Raw genomic sequence first — 19,045 nt, 5'->3', positions numbered from 1 at the left:
AGAAAAGTTAAGCGCTTCTCAAGAGATACCCATTTTTACCAAAAGCTGGTTACATATGAAGAAAAAATACATGTATTACAAATTCCAAAATAAAAATATTTCTTTACTTTCTGTGACAGAGCCTGACAATTTTTTTTTCTTTTTCGTTTTTGTTTGTTTGTTTGCTTGTTTTTGAATAGGATCTCACTCTGTCACCCAGGCTGGAGTGCAGTAGTACATTCACAGCTCACTGCAGTCTCGAACTCCTGGGCTCAAGTGATCTTACTGCCTCAGTTTCCCAAACAGTTGAAACTACAGGCGCACACCACCATGCCCACTAATTTTTTGATTTTCTGTAGAGACCCAGTCTCTCTATATTGTCCTAGCTGGTTCGAGTTTCTGGATTTAAGCAATCCTCCTGCCCTCGCCCCCCAAATTGCTGGGATTACAGGCATGAGCTACCACACCTCGCTGATAAATGCATTTCAAGGTGAAAGGAGCTAAAGCTGAGTATCCCTTATCCAAAATGCTTGAGACTAGAAGTGTTCCCAATTTTTCATTTTTTTGTATTTTGTAGTATTTGCATATACATAATGAAATAATTTGGGGATGAGACCCAAGTCCAAAATTAATTTATGTTTCATATACACCTTATACTTGGCAAAAACTGCAATTACTTTTGCACCAACCTAAATACATACAACTTAATGTAATTTTATGCAATATTTTTAATAATTTTGTGCCCGAAATAAAGTTTGTGTTCAGTACTTAAATGTGAAATTTTCCACTTATGGCATCATGCTGGTGCTCAATCATAATTAAGGTTATTATGCTGTTATTGTAAACCACAGAAATAAACAAATCTCTTTGTCAATTGTGTTCCTGACCGGAACTACCCTGGACATTTTGTCATTCACAGACAGTTGTCTTGATCCTCTTCCAAAAATGGTTTGTAATCAGCTACAGGACTTTGACAGGTGCTCTTAAATGCAAGTTTCTGATATCTTTGGAGATTGTGACATTGGAATAAAGGAAAATCAGGACTCATGAAGAGCTGAAATGTTCATGAATATCAAGCAGGACAAGAGTTAATTGAATGGACTGAACTAATAGAAAACTTAAATAATCTTTTTAACTTTTTGCTTAAAACACTGGTGATCCTTGTTTTATTTTTCAGAGTCATGGAAATTTTTCTTTTAAGCTATCTATAGTTTTCAACAACTGAGTAAGGTATACTCCTACGAACAAAGTTGGGAAAATATTTGTTTCTTTCTGCTTGGTTTCTCCAGAATTTGGAAGCTTTGTGAGTATTCTTAACATAGGGCAATATAGTTATTTGCATCACTGCAGTAAGAATCCATTTTCTTTTGCAACAGGACACAACTGGAGAGACTGGTTGTTTTACCAAGGCTTTGACTGGAAGGGTGTGCTTCCCTTTAAGGAATTAAGCTTGACTTGCAGAGCCAATAAAAGCCCCTTGGGAAAACTGGCCTCATACCCTGTCTACACAGTTCCTGTACAGGGTTCCTAACTTGTGGTGAGTAAAGAATGTCACTTTCTATCAAGTCCAGGAGCCCCAAGTTATCTTGACACCTCAAGAAGAGAGGAATTTACCAAATTCACATGGCTGGGCTCAGCTATTTAAAAAGTCTTATCTGAGCCAGGTGCGGTGGTTCACGCCTGTAATCCCAACACTTTGGGAGGCCAAGGAGGGCAGATCACCTGGAATCGGGAGTTTGAGACCAGCCTGACCAACATGAAAAAACCCTGTCTCTACTAAAAATACAAAAAATTAGCCAGGCGTGGTGGTGCATGCCTGTAATCCCAGCTACTCAGGAGGCTGATGCAGAAGAATCGCTTGAACCTAGGAGGCAGAGGTTGCAGTGCGCCGAGATCGCGCCATTGCACTTGAGCCTAACCAACAAGAGCAAAACTCCATCTAAAAAAAAAAAGACAGTCTTATCTGAGATTCCATATGGAATAGAGTTCCACACAGAGCCAATTTTAAAGGCCTATGTGAAAATAATTATTTTTGGTGCACTTTATGCAAATGATTAAGCCAAGTATAAGACTAAAGTTTATTTTGCAAATAACTAGGTCCTATCATGACTTGTTTGTCACAAAATGAGGACTGGAAACACAGAAAACAGTTTCAAAACTTATCATACAGTTGTCATTAAATTCTCATCTCATTAGTTGCTTTTAAGTTTTGTTTGCATTTTAGACTAACTCTGCTTATTCCTGAGAACCAACCAGTGATCTCTGGCTGCAGCTAAGAAAGAAAAGGGATGAGTAATGTAAAAATCTGGATCAATATTCTAATTCTGGGCAATTATCCTGCAAATCCTGCCAGGTGGTGAGAACAGGGTGCCCATAACCTGAAGGTTTTGGGGGCTTTTCTTTGCTTTTTTTTTTTTGAAAATAAGACCAAAGGAGCTAACCAAACCAAGCCACATGCACCCAAGTCTTAGCAGGCATAACTATAGCCACCAGTTATCTGGGCATGTTAGCAGCCTCAGAGTTTTTCAGCTGTTCTTACCCCCATGTTTTGTTTTGATACATGTCTTCTAATCTGGTTTGTCTCTTCTCATCTTCAGGCCATCAAACTCCAAATAGTTATGCAACTGGAGTCTCGAATGATGGCTCCCTTTTACTGGGGACTCTTAGGCGTCTAAGAGAGATCTGACTGCCATTTTCCCAAAACAGCACCCCGTCAGCAGAAAGCAGTTAAGACTGGACATCATCCTTAACCTAATGGCAACTAGATGTACCTCTTCAGAAGGGGAAATTGATAGCAGCAGGAGGCAGTCAAATGCCTAGGCAGATAGGGGTGGGTCCCTGGTGAAATCCTACCTCCAAGCCAAAGAAAGTTTAAAGCCTGAAAGCCAAGCTACAAGTCAAATCCACAGACCAGATTAAGAACTTGCCTTCCTGTTTGGAACACTTTTCTCCAATTAATCCCCACCCTCCACCTATTTTACATATACATACCCTTTCCTAATTGGTTTTCTACACTGTAGTGCCCACCTTTGAGCAGAGTTTTCGTTTTAAACTTTTTTGCATACTCACAAACCAATCAGCAAGCACTTCCCTATTTTGAGGCCATAAAAGCCCCAGACACAGGCACACTGAGAGGAAAAAAAAACACCAAACTGCAGGGGTCGGGGACCATCCCTGCGTCCCCTCTCCGCTGAGCTGTTCCACCGCTCAATAAAACTCTTCTCTGCCCTCCTCACCCTTCAAACTGTCAGTGTATCCTAATTCTTCTTGGACATGGAACAAGAGCCTGGGAACTGCCAAACGTGGGTACAAGCCATAACACAGGCAGGCCAAGTAGAGGGGCTGCCTCCAGTGGAAGGCCTGGGGCTAAGCAAGGCCATCACCAGTCATGGAGGTCTCCAGTTGGCAAAGTGGACAAGAAAAATCCTGCATCAACACCTCACATCTAAGGCATACGAGGCACTAAACAAATGATTATGGAATTACTAGACATAGTCAACAAGGTATTCCTAAGAACACATCCTTACAGAAAAAAAGTGTATTATAGACATATAATCACCAAAGATAACCACTGGAACAAGGGAGGGCCAATTAATGATACCAATTTATTAGCAAAGAAGTGATCAGACCTCCTTAAAGTTGCATAAAACTTACCAATCTACAAGGTATAATCGATATTATGAAATCAAATTTTACCCACCCAATAGTACCATGAAGTGAAAGGCAGATACCATTATCCTTACTCTATTGAAGACCAAGAATCAGAGAAGTGAAATGCTTTCCTTAAAAAGGTAAAAGTAACAAAAAGACAAGCTAGAATTCACAGTCAGTTCATCTGAGGCTCTGTCCAATGCATTACTTCTACAGAATATCTTTGCACTACTAAATTATCTTTCTCGTTGTTGTTTGTTTTTGAGACAATCTTGCTCTGTCGCCCAGGCTGGAGTGCAGTGGTGCAATCTTGGCTCACTGAAACTTCCACTTCCCAGGCTCAAGGGATCCTCCCACCCCAGCCTCCCAAGTAGCTGGCACCACAGGAACACACCACCACAGCCAGCTAATTTTTCGTATTTTGGGTAGAGCAAGCCATGTTGGCCAGGCTGGTCTCAAAATCCTGAGCTCAAGTGATCTGCCCACCTCGGCCTCCCAAAGTGCTGGAATAACAAGCATGAGCCACTGCACCTGGCCCTAAATTATCTTTAAGTTCTGTAATTCACTTGCTTGTTTAACATGGCATCCTAACAGGCTTCTATTCTTTGAGGAAGACTAAAGCCTTCACATACTGTTACTATCATGAAAAAGCAGAGAATGTAGTGCTACTAGATTAAGTCCTATTCTGTTCTCAAAATTTCAATTTATCTTTCCCTGAATCACCTCCTTAATAGCTTCTGCTGAATTCACACCCAGAGAGAATATTATCTCTGAAGGGTATGGTATGTTGGATTATAGGGCCACACTCTTTGATAGGATTTCTTTCATGCAACATCTCCATCCCCTGTTTCAATGTCAACTTTATAACTGTATGATATCAGAACAATAATTTATCACTTCTTCAGTTACGTTAAGCACTAAGAAAAACTGAGAAGTTAGTTAAATGCCATTTTATTGTTTCACACTTGACTATATTTAGCCTAATTCTGAAGACAAATAGGCCACTCCGTTACTGGTGACTAAATCCTCTCTGGAAACCAAGTTACCTATTAAAACATGGCTAACACAGTGATGGGGAGGGGGAGGTGCCCGTTAGAACAGATGATGGCATAGGCCTAAAAGGGAGAAGCTGGGGCCAAGAAGCACAATAAGTAACTTGTTAAACTTCACAGGAGATTCTGATACCCATATCCTATACTCCCATTCTACTGAGAGTCACTAGATTAGAAGGCTGGGAAAGCTCAGCAAATAAGCAGTCCAATATTCCTTTACACCACATAAGCTTTTCTCATTGTTTCCTTCTTTTATTTATCTATTTATTTTGGTTGGAGAAGGGGTTGAATCTCTCAAAGTTGCAACATACAAAATTTAAATGGGTGTGTACCTCCAGGAGTGTTATCAAAAAAAAGTATTAAGAACCATTGCAGCCAGGCGCAGTGCCTCACACCTGTAATCCCAGCACTTTGTGAAGCCAAGTTAGGAGGATCACTTAAGCCCATGAGTTTGAGATAGCCTGGGCAACACAGTGAGATCTCGTCTCCACCAAAAATAAGACTGACCTGGTCATGGTGGCACATGCCTGTGGTCCCAGCTACTCGGGAGACTGAGGCAGGAGGATCACCTGAGCCCAAGAGATTGAGGCTGCAGTGAGCTATGATTGTACCACTGTACTCTAGCCTAGATGATTGGTGAAACTCTGTCTTAAAAAAAAAAAAAGAACCACTGCTACAGAAACTGTGTAGTCAGAGTATCATCATTTTTATAGGAAAACATTAAATAAAATAAATAAATGTTCTGTAACATCTTAGTAGATTAAAAAGTATTCATACATCCTGCTGAAATTCTAAGCATTATTATCATCTAACAGCATTATCATTTCTAATTAGATGCATAATCAATAATGGTTTTTTTTCCAGAAACTTTGGTGTATGTATTATTTAGCTAACCTCAAAGTTTTGAATGATACTACATATCACACTTTACAACAGGCCACTGGGAAATACAGTAGGAACAATGCAACTTCTAAATTCTAAATATGTATATATCCTATATATGCATATGAAATATACATATAAAAATAATTATATGTTCTATAAATAAGGAGATATTAGAAATAAAAAAAAGTGAAAATTCCTAAACATTGTAATGGCTTATTAAGAAATGCTATTTAATCATCTCGGAAGGTCTTTCAAGGTATAATGGGTTTTTAACTGTCAGAATGTTTTAGAAGGTATAAAAATACTTCCTTAAAGCATAGGAATTAATAGAACAAATTTCTAATCTAGAGCAAGAGTCTATGATCATGTTCTATCTTACACAGTACATAAAGAGTAAACTTTACAGAAGGCAACAAAGTGTTTAATATTCTGGTGAAGTTAACATGCCAATGAAACCTGAAGATACCAAGAACTTACAGACCAAATTTATGAGTATTCTTTTATTTGTATATTATAGAGATCATTCATTCTGGTCATACCTGGTTTGGAGTTTCATAAGTACTATAGTGCAATTTAATACACAACAAATGAGTATGCTTGCAATAAATATGCAATTGTTGATACCTTAATCCATGTTCATGTTTGAGCACACTGCAATTCTTAGCTAATACTAAATATCAAAGCAAATTCCACAGCAATTCTACAAAACAAAATCCATCAGAACAACTTCTTTCTAAACCACAAACAAAGCACTTCCTAGAAAAAGAAAAAGAAGACTAGTTCTTAACAGCCCTCCTACAGATAAACTACACGTTACCAATGCTTCCTACTGAGTTTCTATGATCAGAGTCCTTTGCGGCACAAATTTTTTAAGCAACCCTGGAAACAACTTCAAAGCTTTCTCAGAACCTCACAATGATGCGATTAAGATTTAAGTAAGCTGCCCTCTTACTAGGTGTCACAAACCAGCAAGCAAAGCAAGCTTAATACTACTAGAAAGGGAGGGGGTAATTGATGGATGGATTAGAGAGAAGGAAAAAAGAGGAAGAAAGAAACTTAAACCAATACAGATGAAGATATTTACAGAGAGACAGATCTTTATCTATGTATTTATATTTATATCCAGATAGAAAGAGATATAAGTGCATATTGTATGCTCGCACCTCATTAAATACTTTTTGAAAAACTGATTATACAACTGAGTGCAAAATCTCAGAATAAAGATTGCATTATTAAAGCTTTAGAGATTTAAAACTTAGGACTACCAGTATTTGCTATTTTGTAAAAAGAAACTGCTAGTCATCACAATATGTTTCTTCTACCTTTTCTAGTACATTGCTGACATTAAATTTAAAGACTGAACTGTATACATTTCAGCTGACAACCGGCTCCTTAAATGCTTCTAAACGTTCAATCTTAGACCTCCTCGCATACTGGGCTTTCACACGTGAATCTACTTCCACAATTTCAACGACCACCTATTAGAGGAAAACTTCCATTTTTCTCTAACTACCTTCTTTCCCTTGAACCTCGACTCACATTTCTAGCTGCCTGCTGGCTATTTCCACCAGCATATCATTGATTTTCTCTGTGAATTAAAGGCATAATTATAAATTCTTTTTCCTTACCAAACAAGAACTACAATACTAATATGCTTGATGTTTGGACTAGATGTCATAATTTTAAAATATGCACAACTTCAATTCTTGCAAATTACTTATAAGCTTTTAATGGATCTTGATATTTAATGAAATCTTACATAAATTCGTGGTAAGTAAAGAATACTTTTTCAGAGCAAATTAAGCTACTAAAGTAACTCACAAATTCCAAATAACGCACAGACACATTTACTTAAAACAAGACACACTATAAGGCAACTTGTCAAGAGATAAAGCAAAAAAATTTGCTTTTCTCTGTTTTAAAGTTTAACTCCAAAGGGGAAAAAAAAAAAATACAAAACCTAATTTTTTTCTTAAAGTCACTAAGCTTGTGAACAACACTAAAAAACAAAAATTAAAGTTTTTAATTAAACTCAACCAGGAATTGTGATTGATATGCATAGACATACACAACTCTCAACAGAAAGAACTACAGAGCTATTTCCCAGTATTGTTAACTGCATCACCTAATAAACAAAAGAACTAAATCAACATATACGCAAAGAATTCAATAATGTAACAATCAGATCAAGGGAAGGATCAATTTTTTTTCAGCAACCATGTGATAACAGTTATAAAGAAGTTAAACAAAGCTAGACTTAAATTTCTCAAGTCTTTAAAACAATAAAAACACTTCAGCTAATATTTAGAATTAGGTCATAATCTGTAATACCTAAAAATTGTCTTTGAACAACCAATGTCTAAGAATGAAACACTAGTGCAAAAGCTCATTTACGGAAATAAAAACAGAAAGATTAAAAAAAAAAACCCTCACTTATCAAAAGTGAAAATAAAACAGAAAATAGACTAGGAACCCAAATCCATGTTATCACCTCACATCCAGGAAACCTCTCTTTATGCCCTAAGAAGTTACTGCTCTTAATATCAGTAACACTCTTTTACTTTGGTTTTACTGTATTTGAACTAATGTTAGTGTTCAAAGAAAGAGAAAAAACAAACCAACAAAAAACAAATCCAATAGTAAGCAGTCCTAAGGTGGACCTAGACAGACTGCCACATTTTGAGAGGTAGTAAAATAGTAACATTAAGAAACTTCAAAGATGTATATTACAGTCCACAGAGCAAGCACTGAAATACCAAAAAAAAAAAAAAAAAATTAAAGGGGAATTCTAAAAACAAAACAAAAAAAAAAATCAAATAATGCAAAGGAAGAAGGAACAGACAAATGAAAAGCAGAAAACAAATAATAAAACGGCATGCTCAACCTAGCCTTACAAATAAATAATAAATGCCTCAAATGTTAATGAGCTAAATAATCTAATTTAAAGGCTAACACTAGCAGAATAGATTTTAAAAAATAAGACCCCACTATATGTTATCTGCTAAAAAAAAAAAAAAAAAACTTTAAATATAGAGACACTGATGTTTGAAATTAATTGGAAAGAAAGATATACACTATGCAAACTGTAATAGACAATTCCAGAATCACAGTTGGAGATTTTACACTTTTCTCTCAGCAAATGATAAAACTAGACTAAGCAAATTAGTAAAGGTATATAGATCAGTAATTCTCAACAAGGAGACATTTGTCCCATGGGGACATGTAGCACTGCCTGGAGGAATTTTCAGTTATCTCAACTTGATGGGGGAGGGGAAGGCAGTGCTAATGGCATGTATAGGTACACTGCACAAGAGAGCCCTCCCAGTCAAGTATTATCTGGCCCAAAACATGTCAACAGTGCCAAAGTTGAGAAACCCAGCTGCAGACAACACTATCAATGACCTTGTCCTTGTTGATATCAAAAAAAAAAAAAAACACTATAAATAAGCGAAAGAAGAAAGATCAGCCAGGCCTAGTGGCTCACGCCTACAATCTCAGCACATTGGGAGGACGAGCAGGGTAGATCACGAGTACAGGAGCTCGAGACCAGCCTGGCCAATATGGTGAAACCCCGTCTCCACTAAAAATACAAAAATCAGCCAGGCAAGGTGGCGCGCACCTGTAGTCCCACCTAATTGGAAGGCTGAGGCAGGAGAATCACTTGAACCCACGAGGCAGAGGTTGCAGTAAGCCGAGATCATGCCACTGCACTCCAGCCTAGGCGATAGAGTGAGACTCTGTCTCAAAAAAAAAAAAAAGAAAAAAGAAAAAATATCACATGATCTTATCAATGGATGCAGAAAAGACATACAACAAAATATTACATCCATTCATGATAAAGGTTCACAGCAAACTAGAAATGAATGTAAACATCCTAAACCTAACAAAGAGCATCTGAAAAACCACCCCACAGCTAACAACACACTTAATGATGAAAAAGTTAATGCCTCCCCCTAAGAGCAAATACCAGATACAAGCAGAATAAAGGACATACAGATTGGAAAACAAAGAAAACTATCCCTATTTACAGACAACATAATTGTCTATATAGAAAATCTCAAGGAATGTACCAAAAACTCTTAAAACTAATAAATTCAGCAAGGTCACAGAAGTCAAGATAAAACACAAAAAAACTATTATATTTATATGTCATAGCAACAAATGTGGAAAATGAAATTTAAAACTTAATACTCTCTACTTCACATTATATACAAAAATTAAATCAAAATGGATGAAAGACTTAAATGTAAGAACTAAAACTATACAACTTTTAAAAGAAAACATGGCCAAGCACAGTGGCTCACGCTTGTAATCCCAGAACTTTGGGAGACCGAGGTGGGTGGACCACCTGAGGTCAGGAGTTCAAGACCAGCCTGGTTAGCATGGTGAAACCCCATCAATACTAGAAATACAAAAATTGGCTGAGTGTGGTGGCATGCACCTGTAGTTCCAGCTACCTGGAGGCTGAGGCAGAGAAGTGGAGGTTGCAGTGAGCGAAGATCCTGCCACTGCACTCCAGTGAGTGTGAGACGGAGCAAGACTATCTCACATCACTGCATTCTAGCCTGGGTGACAAAGCAAGACCCTATCTCAAGAAAAAAGTACTTTTAGAAAAAGGAAAAGAAAGAAATATATCAACACACATCAACTTTGACTAGATTCTGGTTCAAAAAAATACTATTAAAAGCCATTTTAGGACAATATGAACTGGATGGTATGAAAAACTATTTGCTAATTGTCTTGTGTGTGATAACAGTATTGTAATTCTATAGAAAAATATCCTTATTTAAGAGATGCATGCTGAAGTACTCAGGAGTAAAGTGGCATGATGTCTATAACACGTTTCCATATGGCTCACACACATAGAAAAAACATATATTCACATATATTCACATACAAATAAAGTAAAATGGCAAAATGTTAATACCATTGACTCTAGTTGATTATTACAAAGGTGTTCAACAGTTTGTATTGAAAAGTAGGTACATAACTGCAAAAATACTATCTTATTGAGTGCTAAATATGAGTAAATAATAGCTATGCTGATTTAGAGAATCTTTAGTTTAATGTAACTGACATATTCCAAAAATATCTTTTCAAAACCAATATACACAGTTTTTATTGATTAGGAAGTTACCATCACCAGAATAACTCTCTCATTACCTACAGGCAAAAAAAACAAAAATAATACTTAACACATATATAACTCTTACTATGTGTCAGGCACTGTTCTAAGCATTTTAACATACATTAATTCACTTAATTATCTAAACAACCCTACAGGCTAGGCACTGTGGCTCATGCCTGTAATCCCAAAACTTTGGGAAGCCAAGGCAGGCAGATCACCTGAGGTCGGGAGTTTGAGACCAGCCTGGCCAACATGGCAAAACCCCATCTCTACTAAAACTACAAAAATTAGCCAGGTATGGTGGTTCACGCCTGTGGTTCCAGCCACTTGGGAGGATGAGGCAGGAAAATTGTTTGAACCCAGGAAGCAGAGGTTGCAGTAAGCCAGGGTCAAGCCACTATACTCCAGCCTGGGTGATGGAGTAAGACTCTGTCTCAAAAAACATAAAATAAGCCTGGGCACAGTAGCTCACGTCTATAATCCCAGCACTTTGGAAGGCCAAAGCAGGCAGATCTCTTGAGTCTGAGAGTTCAAAACCAGGCTGGCCAGCATGGTGAAACCCCATTTTTACTAAAAATACAAAAATTAGCCAGGCATGGTGGCAGGCACCTGTAATCCCAGCTACTTGGGAAGCTGAGGCAGGTGAATCGCTTGAACCTGGCAGGCAGAGGTTGCAGTGAGCTGAGATCGCACCATTGCACTCCAGTCTGGGCCACAGAATGAAACTCGTCTCAAAAAAATAAAATAAAGTAACAATCCTACAAATAGATTATCACCATTTTCATTTTGCAAGTAATGAATATCACACAGTAAGTGGCAGAGCTGGGCTCCTAAGCCAGATAGCACAGCTCCAAAATCCACGCTTCAATAATCATGCTGTGCTCTCTTTTCAGGTGGAGTAACCTATGCTTCTGGAATTACTGACTTGATTTTGCTGAGGTTACAACATCCACCAATCCTTTGATTTTAGTCATTCTAATAATCCAAAAGGATAAGTATTATAGTCACTGATATAATCCAGCAGAGAACCACAAAAATTTAGATACTATGACACTTACAAAAATATATTAAGAGTGGCTTCACGGGCCAGGTGCGGTGGCTCACGCCTGTAATCCCAGCACTTTGGGAGGCCGGGGTGGGTGGATCACGAGGTCAGGAGATCAAGAACATACTGGCCAACAAGTGAAACCCCGTCTCTACTAAAAATACAAAAATTAGCTGGGCGTGGTGGCACATGCCTGAAATCCCAGCTACTCGGGAGGCTGAAGCAGGAGAATTGCTTAACCAGGGAGTAGGTGCAGTGAGCTGAGATCGCACCACTGCACTCCAGCCTAGCAACAGAGTGAGACTCCATCTCAAAAAAAAAAAAGAGGGGCTTCATGGCCCAGTGCAGTGGCTCATGCCTGTAATCCCAGCACTTTGGGAGGCCGAGGTGGGTGGATCACTTGAAGCCAGGAGTTCGAGACCAGCCTGGCCAACATGGTGAAACCCCACCTCTACTAAAAATACAAAATAAGCTGGGCATGGTGGCGGGTGCCTGTAATCCCAGCTACTCGGAAGGCTCAGGCAGGAGAATCGCTTGAATCCGGGAGGTGGAGACTGTGGTGAGCTGAGATCATGCCACTGCACCCCAGCCTGTGTAACAGAGTGAGACTCTGTCTCAAAAAAAAAAAAAGAGTGGCTTTCAGTAGTTTAATATTTGGTTATCTGATGAGAATTACTCACATTCTTACCAGAGGGCCAATGACTACAATAAGCATCTTCATAAGTGGTTTTGATACATGATCCTTTTTTGATTTATCTGGGACAAAGGTGGATAAATTCCTCAGCAATAAAAACAATTATTCATGAGATGGCAAGTATTTTCTTATGGCAAAACCTTTAAATTTTAACTGTTTACCTGACTGAACAGTTTATGTAAGTTTGCAACATTTTATAGAAATCATAGTTATTCACATGGAAAATTTCAGGCTGATAACTATAAAAATTTTTTTTAAAACACAAGGTGTCTTAAAAATAATAATTGGGCCAGGCACAGTGGCCGATGTCTGTAATTCCAGCACTTTGGAAGAGACCAAGGCGGACGGATCACAAGGTCAAGAGTTTGAGACCAGCCTGGTCAACACAGTGAAACCTTATCTCTACTAAAAAAAAAACACAAAAACTAGCCAGGCATGGTGGCAGGAGACAGGAGAACTGCTTGAACCTGGGAAGCGGAGGTTGTAGTGGACTGAGGTCGCAACACTGCACTCCAGCCTGTGCAACAGAGCAAGACTCCAGCACAGAAAAATAAATCAATTAATAATAATAATTGATTTGAGATCATTCAATGAGCCTGAAGCAAAGTAAGCAAAGTACAGATCTAGATGATAACAAAAAACTATTGTTTATTTTCTTTTTTTTTTTTTTTTTTGAGACGGAGTCTCGCTCTGTCGCCCAGGCTGGAGTGCAGTGGCCGGTTCTCAGCTCACTGCAAGCTCCGCCTCACGGGTTTATGCCATTCTCCTGCCTCAGCCTCCGAGTAGCTGGGACTACAGGAGCCCACCACCATGGCTGGCTAGTTTTTTGTATTTTTTAGTAGAGACAGGGTTTCACCGTGTTAGCCAGGATGGTCTCGATCTCCTGACCTCGTGATCCGCCCGTCTCGGCCTCCCAAAGCGCTGAGATTACAGGCTTGAGCCACCGCGCCCGGCCTTGTTTATTTTCTTAAGTGTGAAATGCTATTATGGCTATGGAAAAGATCTTTGATTATAATATGTTTGTTTATTTGCTTGCTTTTTGAGACAGGAGTCTCACTCTGTTGCCCAGACTGAAGTGCAGTGGCATGATCACGGCTCACTGAAGTCTTGACCTCTGGGGACTCGCGTGATCCTCCCACCTCAGCTTCCCCAGTAGCAGGGACTACATGAGTACATCATCACGTGAGTCCAGCTAATTTTCTTTGTAGTTTTTTTTGGAGAGACAGGGTTTTGCAATGCTGGCCAGGCTGGTCTCAAATTCCAAGGCTCAAGCCATCTACCCACCTCAGTCTCCCAAGGTGCTGGGATTACAGGAATGGGCCACCTGGCCTAGAATTTGCATAGCCTTATTTTAGTTAGGTCACATATAGAACTCTCTCATCTTTTAGTAAACAGAGGCTATTACTGCTCTATAATGTCCATTTTTATATTTTTACAGACAATAAATATAAAATTAATACATATAAATATTAATATAAAAGTAATTTTCAATCAAATATCTGCAGAACTGAAAAAAATATATCTAGAAATTCTTCTCATCCCTGTAAGTGATAATTAAGGTAAAAAAAAATCTGGTTGGGGTGGGGGACAAGTAATCAGTTCTGTTAAATAAATATATAAAATTTTACCTGCTTTTTCTTTCAATGAGAATGGCCACATAAGATGCTGGCAAAGCGGCACCAAAGCCAGGAGTCCATGAGTAGAATTTTCCAAGTATCTTCCTGAAATTCAAATTTGGAATTTTTGTGTGAAATTCCTAGTTGGTTACTTCAGTTATTATGAATAGAAGTTTCCCTTCTCTATCCAACCTCTATTTAAATGTAGCACAGTACCTCAAAATAAACATTCAAAATCAAACTTCTTATCTCTCTCCTATCCCCATGAACTTGTTCTCTCTCCTCTATTTTCCTGGGTTAATAGCATCAACAACAACCTATCCACTTATGTTTGACACACGTCATCTTTAACTTTGTTTCCCTTACCCCACATATTAAATTATTCCTTTAAATTATTACAGATGCAATTTATCTTTCAAATTCCTCTCCAACCTACTGCCCCTGCCTTAGTTAAGTCTCTCACTAACTCTCATTAAGGCTGCTACAGTAACAAATAATGGGTAACACTCCTTTCGATAATAGCCGGTCACATTCATTCAGGATCCAAATCTGCTGGCTATGCAGACCCTCTGGCTTCTCAGTTTCCTTTATTTACCAAATGAGAATAATATTACCTATCTCATAGAGCCATTAAGAGAACTATATGAGACATTTCCCAGCACCATGCAGGACACATAACAAGTACTCAGAAAGTGTTAGCTGTTATTACTATTATTATGACTATTTTTTCAACACATGGTAGATATTCAATAAATGTTTTCCCTTCTTTGCTTCCACAACCCTTGATAACTTTTTCTTACAGCATTTACTAAAGCATTTTACATATTTTAGTTTTATGTATGTCATTTTTCATTTACTAGAGTATATTCCTTGAAAGTAGGAATCCTCATAGTGCCTCATAAATTACAAATTACAAATGACCAGTAGTTGCCTGAGTTTTGTTTTTGGTTTTGATTTTTTTTTTTTGAGATGGAGTCATGCTCTGTTGCCCAGACTGGAGTGCAGTGGCGTGGTCTTGGCTCACTGGAACCTCTGCTTCCTGGGTTCAAGTGATTCTCCTGCCTCAGCCTCCCATGTAGCTGGGATTACAGGCGCCTGCCACCACGCCTAGCTAATGTTTTGTATTTTTAGTAGAGATGGGGTTTCACCAAATTGGCCAGGCTGGTCTCGAACTCCTGACCTCGTGATCTGTCCGCCTCAGCCTCCCAAAGTGCTGGGATTACAGGTGTGAGCCACCATGCCCGGCCTGCCTGGGTTTTGTTTTTTTTTTTTTTTGAGACGGAGTCTCACTCTGTCACCCAGGCTGGAGTGCAATGGCACAATCTCGGCTCACTGCAACCTCCACCTCCCAGGCTCAAGCAATTCTCCTGCCTCAGCCTCCTGAGTAGCTGGGATTACAGGCACGCGCCACCACGCCCAGCTAATTTTTTTTATTTTTAGTAGAGACAGGGTTTCACCATATTGGTCAGGCTGGTCTTGAACTCGTGACCTCATGATCCACCCGCCTCAGCCTCGGCCTCCCAAAGTGCTGGGATTACAGGCGTGAGCCACTGTGGGTTTTTTAAGAGAAAAAAAAAAATATTTGGAGACATGAGGAAGTTTTTTTTTTTCCTTTCAAAACAATATGTTCCTAAGAAAGGGAGAAGTAGCAAGTAAAAATTACAAGAAATTATCTGAACAAAGTCGGTAAACTGCTAAATTATACATTATGAAAATTATATATAGAGATATATAAGAATCAAGATTTTTCTTTTTTTAGAGACAAGGTCTTGCCCTGTCACCCAGGCTGGCATGCAGTGCTGCAATCATGGTACACCGTAGCCCAAAATTCCTGGGTTCAAGGGATCCTCCTGCCTCAGCCTCCCGAGTTAGCTGGGACTACAGGCACACTACCGCACCTGGTTAATTTTTTTTTTGTTTTAAGAGGCAGAGTCTTACCATGTTGCCCAGGCTGGCCTCGAACTGCCAGCCTCAAGCAATCCTCCCATTTTGGCCTCCCCAAAGTGTTGAGATAGCAGGTGGGAGCCACCGTACCTGGCCTGAAATAATTTCTTAAATTGAAGCTCAGATTTAAAAAGATTAGAAAAGCTACTGAGGACATATAACTTTGGTATTTTTTTATATGGACATCAGAAACCTTCCACCTGTGAAGACTGAGTGGTTTTCCCTCCAATATAAAATCCATAAAGGACTTAGTTATTGAATGTAAAATCTTAAGAAAAATTGACTTAGCGAATCAGTTATAGGGAGAACATGGATGTTACCTTAATATATTCTAAGTTCAAATTTCAAATGTCTATTGGACATGTCAACATAGATGTCCCATAGGCACCAGAAAAAGCAACATGTCCAAAGCAGATCTCACTGTATTTCTCAAATTTCTCAAACTTCTGAGTTCCCTACCTCAAGTAACAGCATCTCATCTACCCAATTAGGAACAAAATGTAAGTGACATTTTCAATTCCACCCTGACCCTCAACCACCTCATGAATTCTTATGGTCTCCTAGTATCTTCAGGATACATGCTTCTACAACTTAACCAAACAGGTTCATAGAACGCAAATAAAGATGCTGCAATAGCAAGGTATACTTAACTGCAATTTTTTAAAAAATCTAATTATAGGCCGGGCGCGGTGGCTCAAGCCTGTAATCCCAGCACTTTGGGAGGCCGAGACGGGCGGATCACGAGGTCAGGAGATCGAGACCATCCTGGCGAACACGGTGAAACCCCGTCTCTACTAAAAATACAAAAACTAGCCGGGCGAGGTGGCGGGCGCCTGTAGTCCCAGCTACTCGGGAGGCTGAGGCAGGAGAATGGCGGAAACCCGGGAGGCGGAGCTTGCAGTGAGCTGAGATCCGGCCACTGCACTCCAGTCTGGGCGACAGAGCGAGACTCCGCCTCAAAAAAAAAAAAAAAAATCTAATTATAGAAACTTTCTTTTTTTTTTTTTTTTTTTTTGAGACAGAGTCTCACTCTGTTGCCCAGCCTGTAGTGTGTGGTGCGATCTTGGCTCACTGTAACCTCGGCCTCACGGGTTCAAGCAATTCTCCTGCCTCAGCCTCCCAAGTAGCTGGGACTACAGGCACCCGTCATCATGCCCAGCTAATTTTTTGTATTTTCAGTAGAGACGGGGTTTCACTGTGTTAGCCAGAATGGTCTGGATCTGCTGACCTCATGATCCACCTGCCTCGACCTCCCAAAGTGCTGGGGTTACTGCTGTGAGCCACTGCGCACAGCCGTCATAGAAACTTTCTAGAGAGCACATGATAAAGAGAGTTCCTTACATAGATTTTCATGTCAATTTAAAGGCATGATTTGTTCAATAGTATAAAAGCCTTATCAATTATTTTCTGCATAATCTAAAAGTTTATAAATATTAATGATCTGATAATGATCTGAGGGAAAAATCTGTAAAAGACATTTGGAAATTATAAGTTTAATCGCAGTTAAAATATACCTGCACAACTACTTTGTGCAACACTAACAGGAAGCTATTAAAAAAGAAAGAAAGAAAAAAATGTGAGTTTTCAGCAATCAACAGAAAAAAAAAAGAACAGCTAATAAATATATCAAATAAGTAGGAGCACTCAAAAGACTGTATTCTATCTGTATCTCTATAATGTATAAAGATGCAGCACAGGTAATATATGTAAGACTGAATCAGGACCAAAAGTTCCAACAACAGAATATACCAGGAGTTAACTTACTGTTTTATAAATAAAAATGTGTATGTTACAGTCCTTTTGAAGTTTGTTCACTGCATGTGGCCCTAACCTATGTCATAGACAGTTGCCTTGAATTTCTGTTTTTTTGTTTTTGTTTTTTTTTTTGAGACGGAGTCTCGCTCTATCGCCCAGGCTGGAGTGCAGTGGCCGGATCTCAGCTCACTGCAAGCTCCGCCTCCCGGGTTCACGCCATTCTCCTGCCTCAGCCTCCCGAGTAGCTGGGACTACAGGCGCCCACCACCACGACCGGCTAGTTTTTTGTATTTTTTAGTAGAGACGGGGTTTCACCGTGTTAGCCAGGATGGTCTCGATCTCCTGACCTCGTGATCCGCCCGTCTCGGCCTCCCAAAGTGCTAGGATTACAGGCTTGAGCCACCGCGCCCGGCCAGTTGCCTTGAATTTCTGATCAATGAAATTGAAAAGCTAAGAAATCCTATTCAACAACTTGGTAAATATAACAGGCCTCAGAATATGTATAACATCTTAAAGCATTTTTGCTATATAATTACACCAATAATTTGAAGTTTATATTACATTTTGAGGTCAACAGGCTCATAGTTCCTAGTTTTACAAGCTTTCATTGACATAAATGTCACTTCACAGATTAAAAAAAGGCGGGGGAGCAGGGACAGTAACCCACATAATATTTATGTAAACACATACTTGTTTCCATTTCAATAACAGAACCTATATTAATATCTATGGTGATTATGAGTACCAACCTTAAAATGCAAAAGAAAGCCATATACAAGGCCCCATTAGCAGTTAGAAATGAAGCAGATTGTAGGATCTCAGGGAGTAGTTTGTGTAAATAATAGTCTAATTTCCGTTTCCGGAGAATTGCTGCAATCTGGAAAGAGAAAGGATTTTTTGTTTAATCCAACCAACATTTCCCACTTAAATTAGCTTATATGTGGAAGCTACTGAATAAAAGCATATATTCAAAAATTAAAGTAAAAATGCGGGCATTTTACTGGTTCCCCTATAAAAATACTATGTTCAGGATAGAAAGGAAGACACCTGAATTTATATGGGTCATATGTTGAATAATCTCCATATGTTGAGGTAAATATTTGTAATGCCTTAAAACAGTTTTAAACTGAAAATGGAATATACTTTCAAATGAAAAAAATTCCAATTCAAATAAAAACTGGATGCTATAATAAAACTATATTACAGATTTTATCAGCCTATTACTACTAGAGAACTTCACTAGTAGAAACCAGAGAAATTCATTCAGTTATTCAAATTGACTACAGTGTGGGAAAA

General features: G+C 38.9%; 1 protein-coding gene across 5 annotated transcripts in view; it reads right to left on the bottom strand.

The window, feature by feature from the left end:
- The window catches only part of TMEM135 (transmembrane protein 135), a 264,729-nt gene that overhangs the window by 229,871 nt on the left and 15,813 nt on the right, over window positions 1-19,045 (bottom strand). For 3 of the 5 annotated variants that reach the window (XM_033203861.1, XM_033203859.1, XM_033203858.1), the window contains exons 2-3: window positions 18,499-18,626; window positions 14,063-14,155 (exon numbers count right to left, since the gene is read on the bottom strand). In XM_033203861.1, the coding sequence (XP_033059752.1) occupies window positions 14,063-14,093 (31 nt within the window). In that variant the 5' untranslated portion in view covers window positions 14,094-14,155; window positions 18,499-18,626. The remainder of the gene's footprint in view (window positions 1-14,062; window positions 14,156-18,498; window positions 18,627-19,045) is intronic. The other 2 variants (XM_033203860.1, XM_033203862.1) reach the window with 1 other exon arrangement.

This window comes from Trachypithecus francoisi, unplaced genomic scaffold, assembly GCF_009764315.1.
Source record: "Trachypithecus francoisi isolate TF-2019V2 unplaced genomic scaffold, Tfra_2.0 Lachesis_group8, whole genome shotgun sequence".
Classification (NCBI taxonomy): Eukaryota; Metazoa; Chordata; class Mammalia; order Primates; family Cercopithecidae; genus Trachypithecus; species Trachypithecus francoisi.
Note: the sequence above shows the minus strand (reverse complement) of the source record. Positions and strands in the feature narration are given on the sequence as shown.